This window comes from Pollicipes pollicipes, unplaced genomic scaffold, assembly GCF_011947565.3.
Source record: "Pollicipes pollicipes isolate AB1234 unplaced genomic scaffold, Ppol_2.1 Scaffold_2555;HRSCAF=2994_pilon_pilon_pilon, whole genome shotgun sequence".
Classification (NCBI taxonomy): Eukaryota; Metazoa; Arthropoda; class Thecostraca; order Pollicipedomorpha; family Pollicipedidae; genus Pollicipes; species Pollicipes pollicipes.
The window spans coordinates 7,196,966-7,213,128 of record NW_023596136.1 but is presented as its reverse complement, the minus strand read 5'-3'; the positions used below and the strand labels follow the sequence as shown (position 1 = coordinate 7,213,128).

Genomic DNA, 16,163 nt, shown 5'->3' with positions numbered 1-16,163 from the left:
CTCTCTGGGGGCCCTCCGTATCGCCCAGAGCGCTACCGTCCCACGCCGCCAGAACTGCAGCCGCCAGGGATCCCGGCTGAACTGGAATGTCCTCCACCTTCTGGCCGCAAAATTTTGCACGTGCGATTCAGAAGTTGATTCACTGAACGGAATTATCAGTTGCAACACGAGCAACATTAAGTACGCCATCGCGCCCGAGTTCGTGGTGCTGTACGCGCTAATCCGTCCCGATGATCAATCTGACAATCGCACAGGTGAAACCTAAGGCCCGGGATCCCTTCGACAGAAATACCAGTTGATTTCATAAAGCATCAGTACCATCTTCCGATACGCGGTAGTTTGACCCGCCCGTTGACTGCCGCCGGGCGCTAGCTGCAAGGTTGACGCCGCGTGGCCCATGGGGGCTGCAACGCCTGGGCTCTGTATTTTTTTCTTTCACGATGTACACGCAAAACGCCCTTGATTCCGACAGTTCAACACCCTTCTAACACCAAGGGCATTTGCCTTTTGTCCGCTCTCACGTGATGTCTCTGGGTCGCATTGTGCTGGGTGAAACTCCAAGTTTGATCAACAGCCTTGAATAGCTCTCAGATAATAAGTGTTCAGGTAATTGACATTGATAGACCAATGCCCTACAAGCGCAAAATCCCCTTACAAACTCATCTAAGCATAGCCGATTGTAGGTAGAGCCATCCCAGGAACTTCCACGTTTATATGCTACCAATTCGTTGCCATATACCACCCCAAAACATCAACAGTTCTCATCTCCGAGGCAATCTCAACTGTAAGCTGCGTAATGACAGAATTCCACCCACTGAGTTGCAATGCCATCCAACCAGCCACTAACACCACGCCACTGTCTTTGGTAACCATTTATTTTGAGAATAATCACCATAAAAAGCACATGGAACGGCGGCGGAGCCCGGCTGACGTCACCACCCCCCACCCCGTGACGTCACACGTCCGGCTCCGCGGCGGAGGCGAACAGTGCCGGCGGCGGCGGTCGGCGGCGCCGGACGAGCCCCGCCCAAACCAGGAGCCGCGGCAGGCTGGCCGACGCCCGCTATATCACTACGCCAGGTTAAAGCTGACATGCCCGCCCGGCGCGGGCAGCCGCGCCGGGCGGGCACCGACCCGACCAAACCAGGGAAACGAGGAATGTTGGCGCTGACCGGCACGCGTCCCCGCTCACCGCACGCCCTCCCGGCCATTCGCAAACCAAGAAAACAACAGCGCGACCGGCCGCCACGCGAGATAAACAGGAGGCACCGGGTCGTGGTCGCCCGCCGCCAAGCCGGCGCGCCGAACGGCAGCCCAAAACGACCGACCAAACCGCCACGCCATCCCGCACGCCGAGCAGACATCACAGTTCAGAATCGAAGCACGCGCCGCTAGCGCAGGCAGTCGCGCGTGCGGGGGTGTCGGCGGCGGCGGCCAACGGCGCAGCGACAGCGTCTCTCTGTGACGGCCAGAGCACGCCCGCCGCTGGGCGCCGGCACCCTGGCGGCCGGCCAGCGAAGCTTACGACGTGGTGGTTCTGATGTGCTCAGTGCTGGTGGTCCGAGCGAAGCCACAAGAAGGGGGGCGCGGCTCGCTAGTCTGAAAACAGGAGCAGTATCAGCAAGCCCCGCATGTACCTGCAAGTAGATCGTCACAACGGCTCGTGTGATATGATCCGAATCCTTTGCCGAGCCGTTCAGAAATGATCATTGCAGTCAGCGCGCCATAAAACGCCAATGCACGACTAACCCGTTCAGCGGTGATGAGGACAGTTGTATCTGAGACGTTAGCGATAGCGATGCGTTGCACGCCAGGTGATACCTTTCCGCTATATTGACACAACGTAGCGTCTTCAAACTATAACAACACACAGATTTTAGCAAACCTAGAGCACAAAGAGCACGCAAGTCTGTGTCAAACAACGCAATACGTACCACTGGATGACAAACCAGGTCACTCACCTCCGCGTTACTAAGAACGGACATTGACTTTGCCCTTTTCATGCTGAAACCAGACAGGAGCACAGTGTCAGCGGTCAGTGGTCCGTGGTCCGGCTCGGCGGTGAGGCACGGCGCACAGCTCAGCGGCACCCGCACTAACCCGACGGAAAGGAGCCAAACCGTGGCGCCGACTCAGGGCGGAGAATGTGAGGCATGCGGTGAATCAAGCCAAGCCACTAAAACTGCCGGCGCCGCCGATCGGCGGCCGGCAGGCCACTTACCCGGCCCCGAGCGCCGCAACGGCGCCGCCGATCGACACCCGGCAGGCCACTTACCCGGCCCGAGCGCCCGCAGCGGCGCCGCCCGTCTGACCTGACCTGGCCTGACCCGACCTCCTGGGCGGCTCACCTGCTCTCGTCGGCCCGACCCTTGATCCGGTCGACGAGTTTGGCCGAGGAGCGGCGGATGGAGGCGCGCAGTTTTGTCAGCGAGCCTGATCGGCGGATGCGGCCTGGCTAGAAGTGGGGCGAAAACGGGCCGTTTCGCCGCGTTAGTTGGCAGCAGCGACTGGCGACAAATGCGGCATGCAGCGGCGCGGCGCCGGCGGGGCGCTGGTCGTCACGGCACCGGCCGGTTCCGTTTGTCCCGAGATCGATGATCAGGCGAAGGATGGGTCACACGGCGGTCGGCCAGCAGCGTCGGGGAGTGTTTGCACCCCAGCCAGACCAGCCCGGCCCACCGCAGCCCAGTTCCCCCCGACCGCCCCAGCAATTCACGCCCGCCAGCGTCAGCTCCAGTTCCATTCACAACTGGCGACGCGGCCGTAGGTACTTGAAAGAAGCATAAAGCTTTCCATTAAGGGTAAAGCTCCGATACTGATGACTGGGGATTTAGGACGCATCGACAGCCGGGGTCATTCTGCCCCCCTGGGGTAAAGCTTTGACAAAAGGAAAACTTCAGCATTCAACACACAAAGCACAGCCCTCGGGGAGTTCTGTAGCCATACTTTATCCGACGCACTAAACGTGAGTGTCTTGTTGCGCCTTCAAGCTGACTTTCGACCATATTTGACCCCAGCCACGCCGACGTCTCTCGCCTGGATGGCGGAAGATCGCACGTCAAACGGTCACATTCGACTTCGACGTCCCAAGAACCCCGGCCAAAAGTTCCCTGTCAACCGGCGCCTAGGGGGAGGGGGGGGGGGAGGTACCCGGGGACGGGGCTGTGAAGGGGCCCCTCCCACTGCCACAGTTCGCAGTCGGTCGCAGACTGGGCTTCACCGGGGAGGAAGCCCTTCTGTCGGCTGGTTCCAGGGTGAGGTTTCGTCGCGGAGGGGATCCTCCCGCCAGCAGGGCCCCCAGCCGGTTGTAGGAAGAGGCTTCGTCGCGGGGGGGTCGCTCCCAACGGCCTCCCAGCGAGGTCACGGCGGTCAGCGGCGGCGGCGGCCGAAGCATGCTGCGGACGGGAAGGCGAGGGAGAGACAGAGAGAGATAGAATGTAAGAGAGCGGGCCGCAGCTGGCGGCGGACGCTGGTCGGCGGGCACAAGCATGCGGGTCCGCACCCAAACAGCAGCAGGACGGCGCCGCCCGCACCAAGAGCACAGCCACGCGCGGAGGTCGCCGAACACAACACCGCACGCGTTCGCTACAACTGAACAAAAGGACGAAAATAATCATAGAGCTTTTTATTGGCAATGAACAGTGGGCCGGGCTTGCGCAGCCATACATAAATAAGGTGTCCACCGTCTGCGCCGACAAACAAAACCAAACTCGCACTAAGTACGGGCGGGCGGGTGGTGGCCAGGTCGGCGCCGATGATCGTCGCTGCGGTCAGCAGTAGCCGCCACACGCGGTGCGCCGAGCAGCACAACGTAAAAAATACTACAGCAGCCGTACCGTCACGCCAGATACATAAATACGGCCACGCCGGCCGGCCGGCGAGCCGGGGCGGCCGGCCAGCGGCCGTGCAGCGCGGGGGTCCGGTCCGGTCCGGTCCGCGCTGGTCGGGGGGCGTCCGCGCGCCCGGCCGCTATCACAGCACAGATTCGGAAGCCGCCCTCTGACCGCCTCCCTCCCCGCCGCCCGGGTCGCGCGCTACGTATGTACACTCGTCTGCAGCAGAGGGGCGCGCCCGCCGCCGTCTGTCTGTCTGTCCAGCCACTGCGCTAGTCCGCGGCCGACGCCAGCCTCACGACTGCAGCCCCAGCGCGTGGAACAGCTTTGTTTTTAGTCCGGCCGCCTGGCGGGCGTCGTCGGCGGCGGCGGCGGCGCGCGCGCCCTCGGGCGCCGCGCCCGGCTGTGGGAGGAGTGGTGACGTCAGACAGGGCAGGCCGGCCGCACCGCACGCGCCCCCGTGCTCGCCCGCCGCCGCACCGGGCCCGCCGCTCAACAGCCGTTAGTCAAGCCGCCGGGGTCCATGGTGGATGACTACAGGGAGAGGAAAATAGACCGTCGTCACAAGGACAAAAAATGGACCATCGTTGTAAACAATGTTTTAGTAATGCATTGTGACGAAAGTTACTGAACTAGAAACAAAACGGGACAAAACATAAATAGGATCACTTTGTCCAGCTTGGCAGAAGAGGCGCTGTTGTCCACTGCCTGACTGAGCATGGGCAAACAAATGTCCGTCTTCGATGGCGCTTGAGCGGCGACCGCCTTCCGTGCCGGTACGGGGCCTGTCGGCCGGGAGCCCGTGCCGCGCCGAGGGGCTGGCCGGGCGCCGGGCGCCGGGCGCCGTCGCCGCCGGCGGCAACCGGCGGACCCCGCCGTACTTACGTGGCGACTGCGCGCGCGGCTGCCGGGCCGACGGGGCTGCACCATGCTATACGAAGGAGCGGCGAGCACGCGTGCAACCGAAACACGACACCAGATAGAGGCAGAGGCCGAGACGGAGAGCCCACACAGCCAGAGCCCGTGACAGACACAGCGACGGACGGAGTCTACACAGAGCGAGACGGAGAAAGGGCGGGGGAGAGGACGGGGGGGGGGGGGGGGGGGGGGGGGGGAGGAGAACGACCGGGTGAACGGCATGCTGGCTGTGAGCTGCCCCGCCGCACCGCACCCCACCCCACACAACGCCCCACACGGGGGGCCGGTCCGCGCATGCGAACATCGAACACGGCCGCCGTGACCAACTCAACGGAGAAAGCACTCGAACCGGCGCGCCTCGGCCGCGCCGCCACATCGGAGCTCTACAACACAGCGCCCAGGACCACGCTTGGCCGCGGCCGCCGGCGGGTGCAGATTCCGCGCCGTACGTAACGCGCCTAGCTCATGACCGGTCCGGGCTCTCTAGACTGACACAAGAGCAATCGGACGCCCGCATTCGTGGTATGCGAACTCTGCTGCGAATGTCCGCCGACCACGTCGTAAGACCAGCGCTGATGGCAACGGTTTGCGGTACGGGGCCGTGGTGTGGTTCAGTGGTGTGCTGCGCTCGACGACCCGCACAAGTGTGGCGTAGGTGCGTGTGACAGCTGTTACGCGGCTCTGTCCCGCACACGCGTCCCCGAGGGAGGACCTGCGCGCGCGGTGCGCCTCCTCCGGTGACTGCCATGTGTGACGCGTCGGTGGCGAGGAGGGCGGTGTGTGTGTGTGTGTGTGTGTGTGTGTGTGTGTGTGTGTGTGTGTGTGTGTGTGTGTGTGTGTGTGTGTGTGTGTGTGTGTGTGTGTGTGTGTGTGTGTGTGTGGTGTGTGTGGTGTGTGTGTGTGTGTGTGTGTGTGTGTGTATGTGTGCATGTGTGTATGTGTGTGTGTGTGCGTGTGTGTGTGTGTGTGTGTGTGTGTGTGTGTGTGTGTGTGTGTGTGTGTGTGTGTGTGTGTGTGTGTGTGTGTGTGTGTGTGTGTGTGTGTGTGTGTGTTGTGTGCGTGTGTGCGTGTGTGTGCGTGTGTGCGCGTGTGTGCGCGCGCGTGTGTGCGTGTGCGTACGTGTGTGTACGTGTGTGCACGTGTTTGTGCGTGCGTGTGCACGCGTGTGCGTGTGCACGCGTGTGCGTGTGCGTGTGTGTACGTGTTTGTGCGTGCGCGTGCGTGTGTGTCTGTGTGTGCGCGCGCGCTAGTGCACGCGTCGGTCGGCGTGCGGTGGTCACCACCTCGTCGGCGGGCTCGTGGTGGACGGCGTCGAGGCTCTCGCGGCTGGCGTGTCGGCCGGAGCGGCGCCGCCCGCCGGCCGCCTCGCCGGCCGCCCCGCCGCCGCTCAGCAGCTGGTGCACGCGGCCCTGCTTCACCAGGTCGAGGCCGTACTGCCGGACAAGGCACAGGCTGGCCGCCGGCTCTAGCACACGCCGCGCGCCGCCGCCCCGCCGCGGGGCCGCCGGGGCACGCCCATTCCCCTCGCTCACCGCCCGACCCCCGTGTGCCACATCAAAAGCTGCAGCGGCCAAGCGTGCTCGGCGTCTGTCGACGGGCGACAGCGTCGGTGGCGCGGCACGCGCTGCAGGGTGGAGTGAACAGACGGCGGTGCTGCGCCACGCCCGGCGAGAGGCGCGCAGCAGGCGGCCGTACGCCGTTCACGCGCACGCCGCCCGCTACCGACTACACTCACCAAAATCGCTTTCTCAGTGTCCTGCGTGAAAAACGGGTCTGAGTTTGGCGGTCGTCTCGACAATCGGACGGCCATGCCCTGCTACTCCGAGCATTTATAAGAGCGAAAGAGTCGCGCTTTTTCCCGATGTGCTTTTCTCGAAGCCAATGGCTATGCTACTGGCAAAATACCACGCAGATTAAGGTAGGTTAGCGAAAGACAGCGCTGATTTCATGCTACGTAAAATTGATTATAGTACACGAACTACACCGAAAATAAAGCCATGAGAGAAGGATGTGTTGCAAAACAACAAATACGCAACAAACTGACGATATCGCAGCAAACTGTGTATCGATCATCCCAGCAAATTGCCTGTCATGAATCATCTCAGCCACAGAGCGCCTGCTCATCTCGACCAGACCAGCTGCGAGTAACGTCCACCGTTAATGCTACCAGGCAGCGAGCAAACATTCCCAAAACCACCAACTACACCAACCAGCCTCGTTTCGGCCTCTTATTAGCACCACTTTGGGCCCGCCCGGGCGTGGCGCTCTGTTTGAACCGCTCCCGGTCCACATGCAGATGGCGCTCGGCGCGTGCGCTGAACACCACACCTGGGGTAGGCCCGGAGGAGTCGAGCGCGGCCGAGCGGCGCTCCGGCCGCACGGGCGTCGGCGAAGGGACCGGTGTGGAGGAGAGCCCAGCAGACAGACGCCACCGGCAGACAGACGGAGCCCCAGCCACGCGGCCAGACAAACAGACAGACCCAGCCAGACAGCGTGACGGCAAGACAGAGAGAGAGCGGCGGCAGTGGAAAGAGCGAGAGAGCGAGAGAGCGAGAGAGCGAGAGAGCGAGAGAGCGAGAGAGCGAGAGAGAGAGAGAGAGAGAGAGAGAGAGAGAGAGAGAGAGAGAGAGATAGAGAGAGAGAGAGAGAGAGAGAGAGAGAGAGAGAGAGAGAGAGAGAGAGAGAGAGAGAGAGAGAGAGAGAGAGAGAGGAGAGAGAGAGAGAGAGAGAGAGAGAGAGAGAGAGAGAGAGAGAGAGAGAGAGAGAGAGAGAGAGGAGAGAGAGAGAGAGAGAGAGAGAGAGAGAGAGAGAGAGAGAGAGAGAGAGAGAGAGAGAGAGAGAGAGAGAGAGAGAGAGAGAGAGAGAGAGAGAGAGAGAGAGAGAGAGAGAGAGAGAGAGAGAGAGAGAGAGGAGAGAGAGAGAGAGAGAGAGAGAGAGAGAGAGAGAGAGAGAGAGAGAGAGAGAGAGAGAGAGAGAGAGAGAGGAGAGAGAGAGAGAGAGAGAGAGAGAGACCCACCTCCTTGCGTGACCTCATGGCGCAGTCCTCCAGCGTCTCAGCCGCCTCGTACTTGCCCTGGCGTCGATACAGAGCGCCCAAGTTCTGCGAACAGCCGTCACCAGTCACCCGCCACGCCCCGAAAGCTGAGTGACCCGCCGCCCCGTCCGTGCGCCCGCAACGACGGCTCCGCATACACATGGCAGTGCCGGCCGGCTGCCGAGAGCTGCGGCGCTCGCAGGCCGAGTTAGCACGCAGCCTGCGAGCGCGGCCGGAGCCCCACGAGGCACGGCCTCGTCCGTCGGCAGCTGGTCTCTTGACGGCACTCCAGGTCAACAGTTATTCATTACACGGCAAGCGAGCTACATTGAACATGGTCAGTGCCCGTCACCGCGTGTGCGGAGCAGTCAGTGATTGGCGCCACAGCCTGCCGGTGTCTGGTCACGAATACCCGGGGCCGGAGCTGCTACGGCGCGACAGTGCCGCAGCACAGCCGTGTGCTCCGCTGCTGCGCGCGGCCGCCAGACCGCGCACCGGAGACGTGCGTGTGGTGCCGGCCAGCCAGCACGACACAGCCGGCCGGCGGGTGCGCCCTCGCACACTACGGCGAGCGAGCCCACCTACCTTGAGGGTGGTGGTTACAGTGGGCGAGTCCACCTTGGCCGCCTTGTGCCAGCCGCCGTACTCGCCGTACGGAGCGTTGTCCTTGTTCTTGCTCTTGTTCTCCTCGCGCTCCTCAGCCACCTGCCAAATCGGCTTGCTGTCGCCTGCCGAGAGAGGCGAGCCGTCAGGTGGGCACCGCGGGGCACGCGCCGGCAGCTCCGCCGACGGCGCCGTACGGCCGCAACACCGCACAGGCAGGCGGTCAGGACAGGCGCACTCCAAAGCACATGATTAAACACATTATTGTAGCGAGCCCGCGTGATCTCCAATCGCTCGCGACATTAACAGCATGACGGCGACAGAACAACCCAGCACTGGAGCATTGGGAGGCCGACGAAGCGCCGCGCGGTTGGAGGCAAAGATACGCACGTGCCGCACGTGCAGGGTACTGCCTCCTAAAAACGGCGCTCAACCACTCGAAACGTGACTCGGAGCACTGCCAACTGACATAACATTACAAGCCATCACGCACTCCACCAGCCTAATCACTGGCCACGCACCTCCGATAGAGCCGAACTCCTGCACGTGCGCCCGGTCCAGCACCTCCTTGTAGAGCACCTCCGCCTCCTTGTATTTGCCCTGCTTGAGGTAGGCCGATGCCAGGTTGTTCTTGGTCTTGGCCACGTTAGAGTCGTCCGGTCCCAGTTTGGTCTCGTATATCTCCAGCGCGCGCTGGTAGTAGCGCTCCACCTCCTCGTACTTGCCCTGAGGGCAGGGCAGTCGCCAGCTGAGAGACACGCCCGTCAACTGCCGCTCCCACACTGTCTGCCTCACACGAGCTGGTATCCACGTAGACTGCCAGCCGCCCTCCCGACTGCCGGTCTCCCACTATCTGCCTCACACGAGCTGGCATCCACGCAGACTGCCAGCCGCCCTCCCGACAGACGGCCCCCCACTATCTGCCTCACACGAGCTAGCACCCACGCAGACTGCCAGCCGCCCTCCCGACTGCCGGTCCCCCACTATCTGCCTCACACGAGCTGGCACCCACACAGCCACAAGGGAGGCAGTACAGGCAACTCTTACACCAACAGATGCAGTGGTCGACGAGCACGTCGCCAGTCGACCGATTCCCACAGATGCCGCGCCAAAATTACGTTTGTTGTTAAGTGCATTTGCGAGGAACATTATGCACATAGATCAGAAGGTAGCAATGGCCTTATTCCTCGAAGAAAAAGAAACAGGAGAATGGAGATATAGATGCATTGATATTTCGGCAACAAGCCTTTACCGAAACGAATAGCAGAAGTGCGATTAGATAAACTTCTGCTCTTCGTTTCGATATGCTGCCGAAATATCAACGCATCTATATCTCCATTCTCCTGGTTTTTCTACAAGAAGTACAGCAATTACTTCTGTCTTAACCAGATGCCGTGTCACCTGACTGATCAGCTGGCGACGCCCATCATCATGAAGTAGTGACATTCCATTTCATTGGCTATGTGAAATCGCATCCGCACCCATAGCCTAGGACACATACTCAGAGAGCCCCCACAGCCGGCATCTGAGCGTGCTGCTGCCGGCATCTGAGCGTGCTGCTACCGGCACTGACCGGGCAGGGAGCCCCCACAGCCGGCATCTGAGCCTGCTGCTGCCGGCACTGGCCGGGCAGGGAGTCCCGACAGCCGGCATCTGAGCCTGCTGCTGCCGGCACTGGCCGGGCAGGGAGCCCCGACAGCCGGCACCTGAACCTGCTGCTGCCCGCACTGGCCGGGCAGGGAGCCCCGACAGCCGGCATCTGAGCCTGCTGCTGCCGGCACTGGCCGGGCAGGGAGTCCCGACAGCCGGCATCTGAGCCTGCTGCTGCCGGCACTGGCCGGGCAGGGAGTCCCGACAGCCGGCATCTGAGCGTGCTGCTGCCGGCACTGGCCGGGCAGGGAGTCCCGACAGCCGGCATCTGAGCCTGCTGCTGCCGGCACTGGCCGGGCAGGGAGCCCCGACAGCCGGCATCTGAGCGTGCTGCTGCCGGCACTGGCCGGGCAGGGAGTCCCGACAGCCGGCATCTGAGCCTGCTGCTGCCGGCACTGGCCGGCAGGGAGTCCCGACAGCGGCATCTGAGCCTGCTGCTGCCGGCACTGGCCAGGCAGGGAGCCCCGACAGCCGGTATCTGAGCGTGCTGCTGCCGGCACTGGCCGGGCAGGGAGCCCCGACAGCCGGCATTGAGCCTGCTGCTGATGGTCGCGACACTTGGCTGACGCCGCCCGCCCAGCGCCGGACATCTCACCTGGTTCTGGCAGAGCAGTGCCAGGTTGTTGAGCTGCTTGGCCACGTCCGGGTGGTCGCGTCCCAGTACCTTCTCTCGGATCTCCAGCGCCCGCTTACAGAGCGGCTCGGCATCCTTGTACTTGCCTCGCTTGCCGTACAGCACCGCCAGGTTGTTCAGCGTGGCGGCCACCTGGCGGCAGGCAGCGGATGACGTCAGGCGACACCTGCCACTGCCACCAGCACAACAGCCACAGCCACGTGCTAAACAAGCGCCAACTCTACCAACATACCCAAAGCTGGTCATGTTTTTCTTTGTGGGCTGAAAACGACTTGTGTGTACTTGCAGCCACAGAATTCCTGGCGGCGCCACATCGTCCCCGGTCCGACCTTCACGCGGGTTACTTGCTACCACACCTCATTACCTTTGTTGTTTTTATGAATCACCGTAGCATCCGAGGACGGAAGCATCAATGACACACCCACTGAGGCGCTTCAAGGCAACACGCAATGTTAAGCCGGCAGAGCAGCACGAGCCGTATAACGGCCCGAGGGCAGACGCACCGCGGGGTGATCCTCCCCCAGCGTCTTCTCGCGGATAGCCAGGGCGTCGTTCAGCAGGTTGGCCGCCTCCTTGTATTTGTTTTGATCTCTGCAAAAAACACCGAAGCCAGCCATGTGACGCTCCAGGACGATGCAGCCTACACACATACACACTGCTGTACATGAACTGCGGCCGTAGACCCATGCCGACGGCCGGGGGTACATGGCGACACTGCGTACCGAACGACGGCTCCGCGGGCCACAGCCGGGAACACAGGTGGCTGTGCGCGACCTGAGACCAGCGTCCCCTTCTCCCAGGCCTCGGCCGGGGCACAAGCATCGCTGGTGACAATCGTCGGGGCTTGGCGTGAACGGCCAGCTACGTCCGGCGCCAGGCGTCCGTCATGGCAGCACCAGGCACAAGATGTGCAATGTTTTGGGCCCGCCGGAGGGGCGCCGGGTCAAAATTGAGCACCGCATGTCCAAAGACAAAGCCGGCCCTGCCCAAACGGTGTCTCAAAAGATAACACAATACATTTTCGAAGTTCCCAGTTTTGACCCAAAAGAACAAACCATTACATAACGCAATGCAATGTCTCTAATGAAAGCAAGCATGTCAAATCTGCAGCACACCTTTATCAATGAAGTATTAACCAATTAAAGGTGGGTTGTGACAACACCGTGGTTTAAATGAAGTTAACAGTTAGGACCTCCTTTGTAAACCTCACTTCATGTGGGAAATTCAGGGCCAACATCATATCTGATGCACACAGAAGTACATGCAAGCTGATGGTGCTTAGATCACATGCATCAAGATTGGTCAGCATGGTAAGCAATGAACCCCAAGCTCGTGGATGAATTAAACCTTGTCCAATAAAGTTTTAAATAGGTAAAACTTAACTCCAGAGTAAGAATCGTGACCAGACTGAACTGGAAAACAAGTCATGACGACCTGCAAGCCCCCATGTCATTGCATGTCGTGCACTGATTGAGTTTCACATTGGGCAGGTCGTAAGCCGCTCTACCCACGAACATCCCAGTTTGACATAACTGGGGTTTATAGCGCACCGACTATTAAGACATTTTGCATTGGCACGATGCCTTGAGAAATAATGAATTTGACGCAGCGGTGCACAAGGACATGATTACGCAAATGATGCATTTAAGAACGGTCGCGCTTTATTAACCGAATTCGTCATCGAGTGGTACTATAATATGGACTTAATGTATACAATTACATGCCGACGCTGAAGACCTGCGTTATTTTCGTCAACGTTAAATTCGTATTATCGTAATCGTACATGCAACCCGAGACGCTACTGTATCATTAAGACAACCGATGCAGACATTTAAATCCCCATATGAATGTAAAATAACGTGTGCTGCGCAGTATATATGCTGCATTGATGGCCACACCTTACGTGCTACACAAGCAGGCGAAATATCGGTAAACAGGCAAAGTCTGTCACTTGCCATGGTCAAGGGTGCCTTGAGATTTGAATGGCAGTGGAAACGACCAGCAAGCTACGCCTGTCATATCTCGCACACCAAAAATTTTCCGACACGTTTTAATGGTTTCACAATGGTAACAGTCAGCCATCAATACTCCGAACACATATTTTCCTTATGTTCGAATATATTTGCTTGACCTGAACGAGTGACAGCACAAGCAGCGCTTATAGCCAAGCCTTTATTGCGTTGGGATGCATGTCAAGTTTTTGCCTTATTTCAGCAATACCTACCGACATGACTACAACAGTTGGGTTTACAACCAAGCTTTTACGGGTATGTTAACACGTTTGTCGCGACTATTTTAGCGAATGGAGAATGAAATATTGCTGCAATCGTGGAAATACAGTAATCAGTGGAAATCAGCGGGCTGTCACAATAAACAGAACACGTCTCAAATGCCGCATGTAAAACCTGACGTGATAGGCGCCGCGTCCAGCTCACAGCCTGCTGTACTCGAGACACGCGTGTCCGCAAACTGAGGGTCGAGTCGCCCGACCGGACCTGCGCTGCGGCGGTCCCCTCAGCCGGACGACCGGACCGGCGTGGCGGCGGTCCCTCAGCCGGCCGACCGGACCGGCGCGGCCGCGGTCCCTAAGCTCACCTGTAGACCAGCGCCAGGATGTTGAGCATGGTGGCCACGTCCGGGTGGTCGTGACCGCTGGTCTTCTCCAGGTCCTCCAGCGCCTGCTTACACAGCGGCACCGCCACCTCGTACCTGCCGCACGCACGCGGACAAACACCGTCACACCAGTTCGCCCTCACAGTAGAAGAAATACAAGAAGGCAACTGGCAGCCCGTGGTCACAGTGCAAATGCAGTATCAGGACTTCAGCCGGTACGAAGGAGAACCTCTCCAGACATCGGCGTTCGAGCCGCAGCAGTTCAACGCTTAGCTTTTTAGCATGTGTCCATGCACGCTGGTGGCACCGACATAGAGACGGCCATCGCGAAAATGGTAATGTGGCAAATATGACGAACATAGACGTAACTCGGCACAAGTTCAGCGCCCTGAGACGGTCACTGAATGTATGACTGCATTGGCACGCATACGCCCGCAACAAAAGTACATGAATCAATCTTCCCAGCGATGAAAAGGCTGGCTGAGCGCCGTATTGAATCAAACAACCAGCTGCACAGCACGGATGCGTCAGGACACAGGCCAAGCAAGACATCGTGGTAAATTTAGCAAAAAGGTTATTTTAAACGATAATTTAAAACCAATCTAAAACCAGGTCAATATCGGAGAACCATTTTTTTTTAACAGACTTCGGACCCCGGCTGGATGACCAAGTTGTCGAGCGTGCGGGCTGACTGACCTGCCCTGCAAGGCGTACTGGATGACCAGGTTGTGGAGCGTGCGGGGTTGACTGACCAAGGCGTACTGGATGACCAGGTTGTGGAGCATGCGGGGCTGACTGACCAAGGCGTACTGGATGACCAGGTTGTGGAGCGTGCGGGGCTGACTGACCAAGGCGTACTGGATGACCAGGTTGTGGAGCGTGCGGGGCTGACTGACCAAGGGCGTACTGGATGACCAGGTTAAGGAGCGTGCGGGGCTGACTGACCTGCCCTGCGAGGCGTACTGGATGACCAGGTTGTGGAGCGTGCGCAGCCGGGCTGGGATCTCGTAGCCGGCGTTGACCTGCTGCGCGAACTGGGAGGGCGGCGTGGGCGACATGCCGCCCCGCTCGTCGCCCTCGTCCGGGAACAGGTCGACGACCGGGTTGGCCGACTTCTCCATAGACTCGGCGGTGGACTCCGACATGCTCTCGGCGTTCTGCGAACGGTGACAGGCACCGGCGTCGGCTGCAGTGGGCGTGGCGTGTTCCCATGGGCGGGGCCGGCTGGCGTCACACCGCCGCCCCTGGTCGGGTCGAGGGCTCCATCCCGATTCTGACACATGTCATAAGTTCATGGAAGAAGCGATGTCTGGTTTCACAACCACATCACAGTAGACCCTCTGTATGACTTCCTCACAAAGTGTCAAGATGTACAACGAAAACTACTTGTGAATCAGTCATTCTTTTGTCTTACGACCTTCACCGCCTTAAACGTCATGTTCCAAATATAAAGATATTGAAGCAAGCATCAGATGTGATAAGCTCCCTTGTATCTACTGATATACTTTTAAAGGAAAAAGACTGCTCTAGACAACACAATCTTTTTTTAGTAAAAAGGCTCCCAACTACGTCATTGTTTGATTGCGTCATCGTACCTCGCGCAACATACTCCCCTTAAATACCATAAATATGGATGCTGGCACGTCCAGCCCATCAACCTGCCTCGCTTAGCATTTGGAACGTAACCAACGCGCGAGCCACGGCTCCAAAACGAATATCCACTCCAGTCGGAACGAGCCATCATTTAAAGCGTTCGGGGATTCATTTTTACTGAGCCGCCAGCCAGCCTGGGTCCACTAATCAATAGTAGATCTGGCCCATCCGCGGCCTGAGCATGCGGCCAGTTAAACATTAATGCCACCCGCCGCCTCTGGCATGCACGTGGTGCCTGGCGTTGGTCGACCGATTCTTGAACAACTGGCCGAGTCCGTCTGGATCCAGTCTCCGTCCGTCTGTCCGACAGGCGGCTGACAGGTATCCAGTGTCGGTCCGTCTGTCCGACAGGCGGCCGACGGGTATCAGTCTCCGTCTATCTGTCAGACAGACGGCCGACGGGTATCCAGTCTCCGGTCTGTCTGTCCGCCAGGCAGCCGACGGGTATCCAGTCTCCGTCTATCTGTCAGACAAGGCGGCCCGACGGGTATCCAGTCTCCGTCTGTCTGTCCGACAGACGGCCGACGGGCATCCAGTCTCTGTCCGTCTGTCAGACAGGCGGCCGACGGGTATCCAGTCTCCGTCGTCGTCGACAGGCGGCCGACGGTATCCAGTGTCGGTCCGTCTGTCCGACAGGGCCGACGGGTATCCAGTCTCGTCTATCTGTCAGACAGACGGCCGACGGGTATCCAGTCTCCGTCGTCTGTCCGACAGCGGCCGACGGGTATCCAGTCTCCGTCCGTCTGTCAGACAGGCGGCCGACGGGTATCCAGCCTCCGTCCGTCTGTCCGACAGGCGGCCGACGGGTATCCAGCCTCCGTCCGTCTGTCGACAGGCGGCCGACGGGTATCCAGTCTCCGTCCGTCTGTCCGACAGGCGGCCGACGGGTATCCAGTCTCCGTCCGTCTGTCCGACAGGCGGCCGACGGGTATCCAGTCTCCGTCCGTCTGTCAGACAGGCGGCCGACGGGTATCCAGTCTCCGTCCGTCTGTCCGACAGGCGGCCGACGGGTATCCAGTCTCCGTCCGTCTGTCCGACAGGCGGCCGACGGGTATTCCAGTCTCCGTCCGTCTGTCAGACAGGCGGCTGACGGGCACAGTCTAGCGGCGGATGGAGGCCTGCACCACCCCTACCCGAGCTAGGCCCCATGTTGCTGACCTGTACCTGGCTGTCCTGGTCATACTTCTTGATGGAGTTTGAAGAACTCCAGCTGCTTCTTGTCCTC

The 16,163-nt window shown here is 60.0% G+C and overlaps 1 protein-coding gene across 4 annotated transcripts; it reads right to left on the bottom strand.

Moving 5' to 3' along the window:
* Nucleotides 1-980: 980 nt before the first annotated feature.
* LOC119109268 (kinesin light chain) lies at nt 981-16,127 on the bottom strand. Of its 4 annotated transcripts, none has more exons than XM_037232879.1 (11): nt 16,097-16,127; nt 14,231-14,442; nt 13,268-13,381; nt 11,176-11,263; nt 10,634-10,804; nt 8,910-9,114; nt 8,371-8,513; nt 7,768-7,851; nt 6,487-6,507; nt 1,962-2,004; nt 981-1,599 (listed from the first exon to the last, which is right to left on the bottom strand). In XM_037232879.1, exons 2-10 carry the CDS (start codon nt 14,428-14,430, stop codon nt 1,972-1,974), a joined length of 1,059 nt encoding a protein of 352 aa, XP_037088774.1. In that variant the 5' UTR covers nt 14,431-14,442; nt 16,097-16,127; the 3' UTR covers nt 981-1,599; nt 1,962-1,971. The 4 variants fall into 4 exon arrangements, with proteins under 4 accessions (XP_037088774.1, XP_037088761.1, XP_037088782.1 ...); XM_037232866.1 differs by lacking the exon at nt 6,487-6,507 and adding an exon at nt 6,035-6,184; XM_037232887.1 differs by lacking the exon at nt 6,487-6,507.
* Between the last annotated feature and the right edge of the window lie 36 nt (nt 16,128-16,163).